The sequence below is a fragment of the Pongo pygmaeus genome, chromosome 10, assembly GCF_028885625.2.
Source record: "Pongo pygmaeus isolate AG05252 chromosome 10, NHGRI_mPonPyg2-v2.0_pri, whole genome shotgun sequence".
NCBI lineage: Eukaryota > Metazoa > Chordata > Mammalia > Primates > Hominidae > Pongo > Pongo pygmaeus.
In genome coordinates this window covers 1,839,664-1,853,951 of record NC_072383.2, presented here as the reverse complement: position 1 = coordinate 1,853,951, position 14,288 = coordinate 1,839,664, and the positions used below count along the sequence as shown (strand labels likewise).

General features: G+C 54.9%; 1 protein-coding gene across 6 annotated transcripts in view; it reads left to right on the top strand.

The window, feature by feature from the left end:
- CACNA2D4 (calcium voltage-gated channel auxiliary subunit alpha2delta 4) overlaps positions 1 to 14,288 on the top strand; it is a 133,233-nt gene that overhangs the window by 117,276 nt on the left and 1,669 nt on the right. For 4 of the 6 annotated variants that reach the window (XM_054444108.1, XM_054444106.1, XM_054444111.1 and 1 more), the window contains 8 exons: positions 1,370 to 1,440; positions 1,896 to 1,971; positions 2,577 to 2,629; positions 2,964 to 3,016; positions 3,322 to 3,342; positions 5,513 to 5,630; positions 13,007 to 13,122; positions 13,410 to 13,489. In XM_054444108.1, coding sequence (XP_054300083.1) covers positions 1,370 to 1,440; positions 1,896 to 1,971; positions 2,577 to 2,629; positions 2,964 to 3,016; positions 3,322 to 3,342; positions 5,513 to 5,630; positions 13,007 to 13,122; positions 13,410 to 13,489 — 588 coding nt within the window. The remainder of the gene's footprint in view (positions 1 to 1,369; positions 1,441 to 1,895; positions 1,972 to 2,576; positions 2,630 to 2,963; positions 3,017 to 3,321; positions 3,343 to 5,512; positions 5,631 to 13,006; positions 13,123 to 13,409; positions 13,490 to 14,288) is intronic. The other 2 variants (XM_063672310.1, XM_054444109.1) reach the window with 2 other exon arrangements.

Genomic DNA, 14,288 nt, shown 5'->3' with positions numbered 1-14,288 from the left:
CATCAGCTTGGTTCCCACCTCCCTTCCCTACCAAAATTCCACACTGACTGAGTATGTCCAGGTACCAAGATACTCTGGGGAATTCAGAGATGAGTAAGACATGTCCTGTTCTCATACAGTTTTCAACCAAATATCTTATCAGGCAGAGTGAGACTAGGACTCCACAGGCTGCCAGAGTGCAGAGGAAGGCCTTGTTCTGGCTGGGAAAGTTAGAATCGAAAGACTTCCCAGCGAGGGTGAGGAAAAAAGTTCTTTGGCATGAGGACAGAGAAAGGGTAATCAGGGCAGGGAGAGCAGCCAAGCCGGACCCCGGACCTCTCCTCCTAACGATGGCTGCCATTTTTCAAGTATTTACTGGGAGCCACACGCCAGACACACGCTATCCCCAATTTTTAAAGACAGCCTACATTAAAGGCGAAATCCAACACCAAAGCCCAAGCTCTGCCACCCTGCCATGCTGAGAAACGGCAGACTCAAGAGGCCAAGGCTGGTACAGAGGCCATGAGAGGTGGCAGAGTGGAGGGCCTGAGGCCATTCTCAGCCAGCTAGGGGGCCGCTGCCTGGCACAAGGCACAGAAGCCACAAAATGCTGGCTGATGGACAACAAAAGGGGAGCTGGGGGCAGGAGGGAGGGTCCTGTTTTATTTTTTGGAAATGAAGGCAAGAGTGACCCATCCATGTTGCGTTTGAGTAAGATGACTCTGGCGGTGCCACAGGGGACAAGGGGAGACGTCAGTTAGGAGGGCAGGTGGACAGTGGAGACAGGGCAAGGGATCCGGTAAGGTCATTGTCGTGGAGGCGACAAATGACTGATCCACAGGGCACACTGATTGTGGGAGGTGGTGGAGGGACATCAAAAGCGACAGCAGCCCTCTCACACTGGGAAGATGAGGACACCAGCGTGCATGAGACAGGCGCTGCTTTTGACCTTGACCTGCAGAAACGTGTTTTATATCTGACCCAACACACACACACACACACACACACACACACACACAGCATATACAACAAATCCAGTTTCATGAAACATTCTTTAACCTTGCTGCAAGTGATTCACACAGAATTGTTCCGAGGAATTCTGTACCTTTAAAAAAATCATATTGCAGCCTCTAGGTTGGTCTCATAGTCAGCAAGCGGGTGACTGCTTCCAGTTTACGAAGCACCAGGCTGGACGGTAAGGAGGGAGCCAGGACCGGAGAGGGGCGTGGGTGGAAGGGTTCAGCTGGATTATGCTGAGAGGCAGTTAGAGGGAAAGCCCACCTGGCACCAAAAGCCTGGACCTGAGCTGAATAAATAATGCTGGACTCGGAAGGCTCCATCCTGCTCCATCTCTCTCCCTCCCTCTCTCTCTGCTGTCCCTCTCTCACAGATGGGAAGATTTCTGGGGGAGGTGGATGGTGCTGTCGTGACCCAGCTGCTCAGCATGGGGGTGTTCAGCCAGTAAGTGGGGCACACTCCTCCCCAGTCCAAATAGACACAGCAAACCGAGAGCTGACTCTAAGAGGTCCTGGCGGATCTCAGGATCCTGACCTCCAAAACCCACAGTGGGTGCCCCCAAAGAGCTCCAAAAGCAACCTTTATGGAGCCAGGGCGTCAGCATGATGTGGGGAGGGCATAAGGGCATGTGGGCATCCCTGGGAGGGACCCCGCAGCTCAGACCCTGGAGGGAAGACCGTCCAACTCCGAGGGCAAAAGCCATTTGCTCTTCATTGCCTTTAAACCATTCCAAGTGCAGAAATGTAATTTTCAGCATGAGCTGTCTTCTCATCTGCTGGCCTAGCTCAGGTGCCCTTGGGAATTGCGGTAAACGGATGCTCTGCTAGTAAAGGCTCCTGAGGCAGGGGCAGGGGGTGGGGGTGGCTTTGGACTCATTACAGCCCACGTCTGATTTTCAGAGTGACCATGTATGACTATCAGGCCATGTGCAAACCCTCGAGTCACCACCACAGCGCAGCCCAGCCCCTGGTCAGCGTGAGTGTCACCCAGCCCTTCCCTCTGCCAGCCAGCCAGCCGGTCCTCTGCCCTGTCCTGGAATGAGGTCACTGGTCCTTGTTCTCACCCACCTTGGGTGTCTGGCCCCAGCGCCCTACTTTGACCGTCTCCACCTTCTGCTCAGAGCCACTGCTCTCAGTCCCGCTCCCAGGCAGGCCTCTGGGTCTGGCTTTGGGGCTTCAAAGGGACTGCTCTGGTAGTTGTGACATAACAGGGCCTCTGGCGGAGACAGAGAGAGCAGCCTGCCCCAGCCTCAGCCCCTGACACTGCCACTTGATCACCAGGGATCCTCAGCAGTGCAGCACCAGGATGAGGGCTTCACTCGTCTCCTGGAGGGGCATGTCCAACCCCACCCGAGATGTCTGACCTGCAATACGCATTTCCCAGCTAGTTCAGCTCTGCAGGGCAGATGGGAGGTAGGGGGATGGGGGTGCTGGGCTGCGGGCCTGTGCTCTGCTGCCCCCACTCCCAGTGGCAGGGCAGCCCACTCTCTGGTCTCTTTGAGGGTAGTGCTGGTGTTGGCTGGGGGGGGCACCCTCACCCTTGGACCTAGGTGTGAGCGGTGTGCACTCTCTCCTTCCCAGCCAATTTCTGCCTTCTTGACGGCGACCAGGTGGCTGCTGCAGGAGCTGGTGCTGTGAGTGGGGGTAGACATGGGGCTGGTGGAGGGCTGCATGCGAGGGTAGCTTAGGAGGGTGTCCTTGAGCAGGAGGCTGCAAGGTCTCCAGGACAACCCACTTGCTACCAGACCCCGGGGAAGGAGGGCACAATCCCTGGGCATGGACACCACCTCTTCCCTGAATGCTGCCCCTGGGAGGGACCTCATTGCTCACACCAGAGCCCTCAAGCAGGGAAGAGGGTGTCCTGGAGGAGAGGGGATGGGCCGGGGGCTGTCAGGGATACTCCAGCCCCTTGGGAACCCAAGTCAGGAGGGCTCGGAGGTCTCCGAGATTCAGTCCTGTGTCCGACAGGTTCCTGCTGGAGTGGAGTGTCTGGGGCTCCTGGTACGACAGAGGGGCCGAGGGTGAGTGCATGGAGCTGCAGGGCCATGTGCTGAAGAGCAGTGGCATTTTGGTCCACTAATGTGAGACCATTCCCCGTGGGGTGGGTGACAGTGGGGATAGGCGGCCCTGAAGCATCGTTGTTCACGTCTCACCCTGCGTGGCCTTCTCTCATCGCCTCCCTCACTCCTGGCTCTGTGTGTGACATCATCTTGGGACACCACCACTCCATGTGCCATCATCACCACCCCATGACATCCTGCCCTCATGTGCCACCATGTTCTTCCTGTGCCGTGTCCACCCTGTGCTGGGCTTATGTTCCGGCCAGCCAAAAGCGTCTTCCATCACTGTAAGTAGCCCCACTGAGGCGATCCCTGCTGGCAGTGGGTTGGGGACGCAGCAGGAGCTACAAAGAACCCGCCCTCCATGACCTGGCCCAGGAATGACCCCAAGCAGGGCTGAGCTCTCCCGGTTTAAAGTACCATTCCTGGGGGTTGGGGGACTGGGGAGTCTAGCTCAGTTCTCATCCCACATGAGGACAGTCAGGCCCCAGGGAAAATGAGAAACTCCAGCCTCCTCTTGGGTGAGAATACGTAAGATTCCAAGAGGAAGGGTGGTGTGGCCGAGTGGCCGTGAGCCAGTATGAGTGAGCAACCTCCAGCCCACCCCTCGGAGAAGCAAACAGCGGCGCCCCAGCTCAGGCATCACCAGCCCTCAGCGGGACTCCGGGTTCCAGGGGCCCCAGGAAGCACTCAGGATGATTCCCCTGTGGGACCCTGTGTCTGAGGACAGAGTCCCCCATAGGCAGCGACCATGAGAGGCCCCAACACAAAGCCCTGTGGCTGTGGCCACACGCGCAGGGCAGCAATGAGCCTGGCCTTTCAAAGCACTCACTGCCCGGGCGCCTGGGCCCTCCATGACCACAGGAGGCCGTCTTGCCTCAGCGGGCTCTGCTCAGCTCCTCCGTGTTCATAGAACCTTTGCCATGGGGTTCCAGAACTTCCCACCACCTGGGCTGCCCCCAGCTTATCCCATCTCTTCATCTCCGCTGTGGTCCCCTCTCTGGCTTGCTCTGTGTTCTTTTCTGCTGGCCTTGGCTTGGGACTTCCTCTGCCCCTGGGCTCAGGGCGGTTCGGGCTGTGTCTCCACACTCCTTCTGGACTCACATCCACGATCCGGTGGGGCTGCTCTGGGGCGTTCACAGTCACTAGGTGTCAGTGACAGGACACTGTTCCCTCTGTCTCTGTCAGCAGCTGCATTTTGCAAAAGTTGAAGATGATCCCCCTCAATCTGCCTGCTCAGAATTTCTCTTCTCTGGGGTACCTGTCCCCTGGAGCTCCTCCCCCTAGCGTAGCAGGCCTGGCCTGGCCTGCGCAAGTGTCAGTGTCCTCAGTGAAGGAGCACTGGACTTGGAGTCCCAGGCCGGGGTGTAGGTGCTGCAGCCCCTTCCACTGCATGACCCTGGGGATGCCACTCAACCCTGCCGTTGTCAGGCAGGCTTCTGTGCCCAGCCCTGGGGACAAAACTCACAGCCCTGGCTGCTGTGGGCTTGCTCCTCTCAGTGACGGTTTTCTGCATGCCAGCTAGTGTCCCCTCTGGGTTTCGAGCTCTGGCTGGAAGTTTCTGGGTTTGGAAGTTGAGGAGACCCATGCTCTCCTGTAGGACTCTGCATGAGCCTGGGAAGGTAGCTCACACCTGTGCCCCCTACCTCTAGGTCTATCCCTGGGGGCTACAGCCATGCCCTGAGAACAGAAGTGCCACGCAGAGAGCCTGTGCGGCAGGGCCCTGCTCTGCCATGTGCCCACCTCAGGAGGCTCCGGGAGGGAACGGACTTGGGTCCCACAGAGCGGGGCTGAGGCACTCACCTCCACCTTTGGTTGAGTCCACTGTCCTTGTCCCAGGGAGCTAGGGCAAATCGCACAGCCCCCAAAGAGTCCCGCGCCGGGTGGCTGTGCCTTCTGGGCTTCCGCAGCCCCAGGCCTGGAGCCCACCTGCCCGGCTGCCCCCACCCCAGGCGCTCAGGCCCAATGGGTGGAGCGTGGGCCTGGCTATGCGGGAGAGGAGGACAGGATTGCCCAGGAACTGCACTGGGTCTGTCCACAGTGAAGGGAGGGGTGGTGGGCCTAAGTACCCCCAAGCCACCCCTTGGTGCCCCTAGTGCCTCTGCTCCCCCTCAGACCTTCCCCCGGGATCTGAGTGCTGGAAGGAGCCCTGGAGATGGTGCACTGCCCCCAGCTCACAGTGAGGGCCAGGCTCCCAGAGAGGAAGCGCTTTCCCTCCACCGAGGCACAGGGCCCCTGCGGTGCTCCCCGTGTGAAGCCACTCTCTTCAGAGACTCCATGTGTCTTCCCTCCCTTCACCCCCACTGGCTCCTCCCACACGTGTCCTGAGAACTGCCTGAGGAGGGACCATCTGCAGATGGACTGGGGTGAACTCTGGCCCTGGGAGTGCTGAGGCGAGGTCACCCCAGGCCAGAGGCCCCTTCAGTGGCATGATGTCCTTTCTCTGTCTGCCCGCAGCCCACAAACACAAGAAGCAGGACCAGCTGCAGCCCTGCGACACGGAGTACCCCGTGTTCGTGTACCAGCCGGCCATCCAGGAGGCCAACGGGATCATCGAGTGCGGGCCCTGCCAGAAGTAAGACCCCAGGGCGGCGCTGACCGTCCCGCCACACTCCTCCTGCCCTCGGCAAGACGGAAGTCTAGGCAGGGCCGCGGAACCCCCAGGGAGCCGGCTCCACAGCCCGGACGAGGGAGATGCTTCTAAGTGCAAAGCCCACGCTCCCAGGGTCTTCCCCGCCCGTCCTTAGGGGAGGAAACACGCAGGAGGCGGAAGATCTGAGGTGGGCAGGACGGCTGGGGACCGGGACAGCCGGGAGTGGGGAGAGGTGGTCCCGAGGCCAGACCCTGTGTGTCGAGCCTTTCATGCGCGTCCATGTGAAGAGACCACCAAACAGGCTTTGTGTGAGCAACAAGGCTGTTTATTTCACCTGGGTGCAGGCGGGCTGAGTCCGAAAAGAGAGTCAGTGAAGGCAGATAGGGGTGGGGCCGTTTTATAGGATTTGGGAAGGTAAAGGAAAATTACAGTCAAAGGGGGTTGTTCTCTGGTGGGCAGGGGTGGGGGGTCACAAGGTGCTCAGTGGGGGAGCTTCTGAGTCAGGAGAAGGAAATTCACAGGGTTAATCACTCAGTTAAGGTGGGGCAGGAACAAATCACAATGGTGGAATGTCATCAGTTAAGGCGGGGCAGGGCCTTTTTACTTCTTTTGTGATTCTTCAGTTACTTCAGGCCATCTGGGCGTATATGTGCAAGTCACAGGGGATGCGATGGCTTGGCTTGGGTTCAGAGGCCTGACATTCCTGCCTTCTTATATTAATAAGAAAAATAAAACAAAATAGTGTTGAAGTGTTGGGGCAGCGAAAATTTTTGGGGGGTGGTATGGAGAGAGAATGGGCGATGTTTCTCAGGGCTGCTTCAAGCGGGCTTAGGGGCAGCCTGGGAACCTAGAGTGGGAGAGATTAAGCTGAAGGAAGATTTTGTGGTAAGGGGTGATATTGTGGGGTTGTTAGAAAAAACATTTGTCGTGTAGATTTATTGGTGATGGCCTGGATACGGTTTTGTATGAATTGAAAAACTAAATGGAAAAGGTCTAAGAATTGGGAGGACCTAGGACATCTGATTAGGGTGCCTAAGGAGATTCGGCATAGTCCTGCCAGCAAAGATTATTTATTTACTTCAGGAGTTAAGAGTGGCAGTTTGGGGATAGCACCAGGAGATATCAGCTGTGATGGCTTGGAGAAACAGTGTAAACCAGCAGTGTAAACAAGAGCAGGGCACATATGAGTAGTTGAGAACGGAGAATAGGGGTATGACTAGACAGAAAATAGTAGGGATGACAAGTTTTTTGGGGCACAGTCTAAGTTGGTCTGGTGTCTGGAATGAGACTGGGGCCTAATAAAAAGGAGCGTCTATACAGGAGCTTAAATGGGCTGTACCTTGTGGCATTCTGAGGACAGGTCTGACTTCTGAGAAGGGAAAGTGGTAAAAGTATTGTCCAGTCCTTTTTAAGTTGGTGGCTGAGCTTGGTGAGGTGTGTTTTTAATAGACCATTAGTCTGTCACTGAATACTAAGAGCCTGAAAAAATGCTTGGCTGATTTAACTAATAAAGGCTGGTCTGTTATCAGACTGTATAGAGGTGGGAAGGCTAAACTGAGGAATTATGTCTGACAGAAGGGAAGAAATGACTGCGGTGGCCTTCTCAGACCCTGTAGGAAAGGCCTGTACCTATCCAGTGAAAGTGTCTACCTAGACTAAGAGGTATTTTAGTTTCCTGATGGGGCATGTTGAGTAAAGCTAATTTGCCGGTCCTGGGTGGGGGCAAATCCTCAAGCTTGATGTGTAGGGAAGGGAGGGGGCCTGAATAATCCCTGAGTAATAGTAGAATAGCAGATGGAACACTGAGAAGTTATTTCCTTGAGGATAGATTTCCACGATGGAAAGAAAATGAGAGGTTCTAAGAGGTGGGCTAGTGGCTTGTACTATAGCATAGCCTGCCTTTGCTGGTGTGTGGCGATTAGGCCTGGTGGAACTGCCATCAATCAATCAAGCATGATCAGGGTGAGAAACAGGGAAGAAGGAAATGTGGGGAAATGGGATGAACATCAGGTGGATCAGAGAGATGCAGTCATGAGGGTCAGGTGTGGTATCAGGAATAATGTGGGAGGCTGGATTGAAGTCTGGGCCAGGAACAATGGTAATTGTGGGACTTAATGAAGAGTGAGTACAGCTGAAGGAGCCAGGGAGCAGAAAGTATATGCATCAGGTATGAGGAAGAAAATAGATTTTGGAAGTTATGAGAAATGTAGAGAGTGAGTTGAGCATAGTTTGTGATTTTGAGGGCCTCTAAAAGTATTAAAGCAGCGGCAGCCGCTGCACGCAGACATGAGGGCTAGGCTAAAACAGTAAGGTCAAGTTGTTTGGACAGAAAGGCTACAGGGTGCGGTCCTGGCTCTTGTGTAAGAATTCTGACTGCACTAACCATGCCTAGGAAGGAAAGGAGCTGTTGTTTTGTAAGGGATTGAGGTTTGGGAGATTAATCGGACACGATCAGCAGGGAAAGCACGTGTGTTTTTACGAGAATTATGACAAGATAGGTAACAGATGAGGGTGAAATTTGGGCTTGACTGAAGTAATGGGGGCTGTCTGTGAAGCCTCGCGGCAGTACAGCCTAGGTAATTTGCTGAGCCTGATGGGTGTCAGGGTCAGTCTAAATGAAAGCAAAGAGAGGCTGGGAGGAAGGGTGCAAAGGAATAGTAAAGAAAGCATGTTTGGGATCTAGAACAGAATAATGGGTTGTAGAGGGAGGTGTTGAGGATAGGAGAGTATATGGGTTTGGCACCACGGGGTGGATAGGCAAAACAATTTGGTTGATAAGGCACAGATTCTGAACTAACTCGTAAGCCTTGTCTGGTTTTAGGACAGGTAAAATGGGGGAATGGTAAGGAGAGTTTATAAGCTTTAAAAGCCCACGCTGTAGCAGGCGAGTGATAACAGGCTTTAATCCTTTTAAAGCATGCTGTGGGATGGGATCTTGGCATTGAGCGGGGTAAGGGTGATTAGGTTTTAATGAGATGGTAAGGGGTGCATGATCAGTCTTCAAGGAGGGAGTAGAGGTATCTTGTACTTGTGGGTTAAGGTGGGGGGATACAAGAGGAGGACACAAAGGAGGCTTCGGATTGGGAAGAAGGGCGGCAATGAGATGTAGCTGTAGTCCAGGAATAGTCAGGGAAGCAGATAATTTAGTTAAAGTGTCTCAGCCTAATAAGGGAACTGGGCAGGTGGGGATAACTAAAAGGAGTGCTTAAAAGAGTATTGTCTAAGTGGGCACCAGAGTTGGGGAGTTTTAAGAGGGTATAGAAGCCTGGCTGTCAATACCTACAACAGTTACATAGGCAAGGGAAACAGGCCCTTGAAGAGAAGGTAATGTGGAGTGGGTAGTCTCCATATTGATTAAGGGGACGGACTTACCTTCCACTGTGAGAGTTACTCGAAGCTCAGCATCTGTGATGGTCTAGGGGGCTTTCGAGGTGATCGGGCAGCGTCAGTCTTCAGCCGCTAAGCTGAGAAGGAGTCAGTCAGAGAGCCTTGGGCCAGAGTTCCAGCGGCTCTCGGAGTGGCTGCCAGGTGAGTTGGACAGTCCGATTTCCAGTGGGGTCCCGCACAGATGGGACACAGCTTAGGAGGAATCCCGGGCTGCAGGCATTCCTTGGCCTGGTGGTCAGATTTCTGGCACTCGTAGCAAGCTCCTGGGGGAGGAGGTTCTGGAGGAGCGCCTGGCTGCTGCGGTTCAGGCGTTTGGAAGTTCTTGTGTGCTGGAGATGTGGCTGGGGTTTGTCTCACAGTGGAGGCAAGGAATTGCAACTTTTTTTTTTTATTGTACACCTTGAAGGTGAGGTTAATTAAGTCCTGTTGTGGGGTTTGAGGGCCAGATTCCAATTTTTGGAGTTTTATTTAATGTCAGGAGCAGATTGGGTAATAAAATGTATATTGAGAATAAGATGGCCTTTTGACCTTTTAGGGTCTAGGGCTGTAAAGCATCTCAGGGTTACTGCTGAACGAGCCTTGAACTGGGCTGGGTTTTTATATTTGATGAAAAAGAGCCTAAACGCTTCTGATTTGGGATAAAGAAAAAGGAGCATTAGCCTTGACTATTCCTTTAGCTCCAGCCACCTTTTTAAGAGGAAATTGCTGGGCAGGAGGGGGAGGGCTAGTCACAGAACGAAACTGTAAGCCGGACCAGGTGTGAGGAGGGGAGGTGATAAAAGGATTATAGGGTGGAGGAGCAGAGGCTGAGGAAGAATTAGGACCTAGCTCGGCCTGGCGAGGAGGGGAGAGGTCAGATGGGTCTGTAGAAAAGGAAGATTAAAAAGACTCAGTGACGCTTGGGGTTGGGACTGAGGGGACAGGTGGGAGGGAAAGAAGGAAGATTTGGGACGAGTTGCACTGGGCACAGAGACTAGGAAGGGACTGATGTGTAAAAGAATGCCTGGACGTCAGGCACCTCAGACCATTTGCCCATTTTACAACAAGAATTATTTAGATCTTGTAGGATGGAAAAATTGAAAGTGCCGTTTTCCGGCTATTTGGAACTACTGTCGAGTTTGTATTGGGGTCAAGCGGCATTGCAGAAGAAAATAAGACACTTAGATTTTAGGTCAGATGAAAGTTGAAGAGGTTTTAAAGTTCTTAAGGACACAGGCTAAGGGAGAAGGAGGAATGGAAGGTGGAAGCTTGCCCATAGTGAAGGAGGCAAGCCCAGAGAAAAGAGTAGAGACACGGAGAAGGGGTGGGGGTTTCTTGCCCTCCAGAAAAGCAGAGAAAGGGTTGGGGCACGGAAATAAGTGATTGGGGCACGGAGATAAGAGGTTGGGGTGTGGAAATAAGGGATTGGGGCACAAAGATAAGAGGTCGGGGTGCGGAAATAAGGGATTGGGGGTTCTTGCCCCCTAGAAAAGCGGGACTTGCCGCTAAGGGTGAAGGAGAAGGGGTTGAGGGGTACTTGCCCCTCCCCCAGAAAAGCAGGACTTGCCGCTAAGGGTGAAGGAGAAGGGGTTGAGGGGTACTTGCCCCTCCCCCAGAAAAGCGGGACTTGCCACTAAGGGTGAAGGAGAAGGGGTTGGGGGTACTTGCCCCTCCCCCAGAAAAGCAGAGAAGGGGTAGAGAAACAGAGAGAAGGGTTTGGGGTACTTGCCCCTCCCCCAGAAAAGCGGGACTTGCCGCTAAGGGTGAAGTACCAAGGCAGGCGTCTCTGCGTGTTCTGACACCTTTGAAACGTGGGTGAATAATCAGAGAGGCGTCCCTGCAATGATTAAACACCAAGGGAAGGCTGCCTTCCCAGTCTGACCGGCGCCGGAGTTTTGGGTCCATGGATAAAACGTGTCTCCTTTGTCTCTACCAGAAAATGAAAGGAATTGAAATTAAGAGAAAGGAGAGATTGAAGTGTAGCACCAAGATTGAAAGGAGAAAGAGGCTGAGGGATAGTGAGGGAAGTTGGAGAAGAGAGTAAAAAGAGGCCGCTTACCGGATTTGAAATTGGTGAGATATTTCTTGGGCTGGTCGGTCTGAGGACCTGAGGTCATAGATGGATCTTTCTCACTGAGCAAAGAGCAGGAGGATGGAGGATTGATCTCCCAAGGGAGGTCCCCCGATCTGAGACATGGCACCAAATTTCATGCGCATCCATGTGAAGAGACCACCAAACAGGCTTTGTGTGAGCAACAAGGCTGTTTATTTCACCTGGGTGCAGGCGGGCTGAGTCCGAAAAGAGAGTCAGTGAAGTGAGATAGGGGTGGGGCCGTTTTATAGGATTTGGGAAGGTAAAGGAAAATTACAGTCAAAGGGGGTTGTTCTCTGGTGGGCAGGGGCGGGGGGTCACAAGGTGCTCAGTGGGGGAGCTTCTGAGTCAGGAGAAGGAAATTCACAGGGTTAATCACTCAGTTAAGGTGGGGCAGGAACAAATCACAATGGTGGAATGTCATCAGTTAAGGCGGGGCAGGGCCTTTTTACTTCTTTTGTGATTCTTCAGTTACTTCAGGCCATCTGGGCGTATATGTGCAAGTCACAGGGGATGCGATGGCTTGGGCTCAGAGGCCTGACAGAGCCCACCCCACCAAGGCCGCAGCCGTGACCCCACGGCGTCTCTGGGCGAGTGGGCCCTTCAGCGGGTCTCCCCCACCCCTGCTCAGGCGGTGCCCAGGGCGGTGCCAGTGCCCGCGGCTGAGCTGCACGGGGAGAACTTGGAAGGCAGAGGGAGGTGTGAGAAGAGAAGCCCGAAAGTGTGCGACGTCCTCGGTCGCTGGGAGCCCCGTGGGCAGCAGCTCTGTCCGGCTTCCTGCTGTGTGGAAGCCGCTAGTTGCAACCCGCCCTGGCCCCAGGGAGGCGGGGAGGCCGGACGGAAGGGTCTCTCCTGCTGAGCCCCCGCACCCGAGCCCCGGAGGACCCCCACGCTGGGAATGCAGCAGCCTCCTCGAGGGTCGCCTCAGCCTGACGTGCCGCTCGCCAGGCGGTCCCTAGACCCCCAGGCCCGTGGCACACCATTAACAGTGCGGCACCTGCGGCGCTGGCATCGGGGGCTCCCTTCTCCCCGTCTCTGCGCGTCGTGCTGCGCGGGTTTCACCCGGGTTATGTGCAGGGTTGAGGGTTGAGATTAGCGTTCCCTGTGCACTTGTCTCAATGCCTCGGTGGGAGGACAGAGCCCGCAGTCTCCGGAGTGACGCGAGGGCTTCAGAGTAGACGCTCCTGAGTTTAAAACTGGTTCTGCTCTCCCCGGCTCATGACCGTGGGCAAGTGACTTCGCCTCCTCCAGTCTCCATTTTCTCATCTACAAAATGGGCACAACACCAGCCTCATACAGAGCTGTGAAGGCTAGGAGTATACATGGCCGTGGTGTGCACACGTGGGTGTGTGAGACCACCCGTCCCCGGGGAGGCGCTCGGTAGGCGGCCGCTGGGACTGCTGGGAAGGCCGTGGGCCTGGTGGGCGGGCTCCGCCCCACTCCGCGCCACTCCTCGCAGGGCGGCCTGGCCGAGCGCGGGACCACTGCGCCACCTGGTGGCCGAGCTCCAGCGCTGCCGCTTCGCCCAGGCCTGCCGCCACCACCCTCACCCAGAGCAAGTGTTGCCCGTGCATTTGCTCCAGACGGTCTGGATTTACGCCTGTCGTCCCTGCATATATTAATAACAACTCTGCACTCTCCAAAGCGGCCCAGTTTGGACTTCCTCACTTTCTCCAGTCTGCTAGGAAAGGAAATGCAGCAGCAAAGGCTTGTGAGGAAAGCCAGTAGGACTGAGCCATCTGCCAGGCCCGTTCCCTTAGCTGCCCTGACCCGCCCTGCCTCATGGTTCCGGGCTTCCCTGCCACCCTAACTCCACACTAAAGTCTCCAGAAGTTCCTTCCCTAGAAGCCCTTCTCGTGGTCTCCACGGAGCCATCCTCGACTCCCTTTCTTTGCTGCAGGGTATTTGTGGTGCAGCAGATTCCCAACAGTAACCTCCTCCTCCTGGTGACAGACCCCACCTGTGACTGCAGCATCTTCCCACCAGTGCTGCAGGAGGCGACAGAAGTCAAATATATCCTGCAATGCTCGTGGATGTGTGCGGTGGGGGCGGGGGCTGTAGGAGGTGTCTGTAGGGCTCAGATTTTGAGCAGCGGGGCCAGCCTCCTTCACCACCCGTCTGTCCTCCACAGGGCTCCGTTATTTGTTCTCTAACCCTTCCCTGGGCCCCGGTGCTGCCTGCTGACCCTAAAGCTGCTTGCAGGGCAACTGGTGGCACCAGAGCAGGTTCTTCCAGACCTTGTTCCAGTCTGCAGAATGGGCTCTGGTCCGAGATATTGACCTTAACAGTGGCTTCTGCACATAATGCCTCTGTCAAATGTGACCGGATGCGCTCCCAGAAGCTCCGCCGGCGACCAGACTCCTGCCACGCCTTCCATCCAGAGGTGCGGGTCGAGGCGGATCGAGGGTGGGCTGGATCTTCATCCCCAAGCCCTCTGTGCCTGGGTCTGTGCCCCTGAAGACAGGAGCATATATGGATGCCAATGAACACACCTGTGCCTGTGCTTTTCCGGGGAAACATTCGCGTTTATGCCCTGTGACACTGTGATATAATAAGAAACAGACCTTTAGTCTTTGTCTTGATTCCTGGCAAGCTCCTAAAACCCTTATTTCCTGAATGGTTAGGGTGATAGGCGCACCTTTTGGTCTTAGTCCCTGGTTCCTTCACAGGTGCCTCTAAGACCCTTGGAATGATAGAGGTATCTTTGTATGCTAATTAGATGACTGGTGGCTGGGGGCCCTAGACAGGACGAGCGCTGGCCACAGGAAACACCAAGGCAGGATTAGAGGGTTGGGAATTTTGGCTCCAAGCCCCTGGCTTCTGGGAAAGGAAGGGGGCTGGAGATTGAGTTGATCACCAATGGCCAAAGATTTAATCAATGATCGTAATGAAGCCTCCATAAAATCCCTGAACCATTGTGTTTGGAGAGTGTCCGAGTTGGTGAAAGGGTGTGGGAGCTCTGTGCACCCCGTGCCTTGGCCTATGTGTGTCTTCCACTCGGCTGCCTGAGCTGCGTCCTTTATAATAAACTGGTAAAGGTGAGGGAAGCACCTTCCTGAGTTTAGTGAGCCACGCTAACAAATCACAGAGCCAGAGACAGGCTCATGGGAACCCCAGATTTACAGCCAGTCTGTCAGAAGGACAGGAGACCTGGGGCTTGCGATTGGCATCTGAAGTGACAG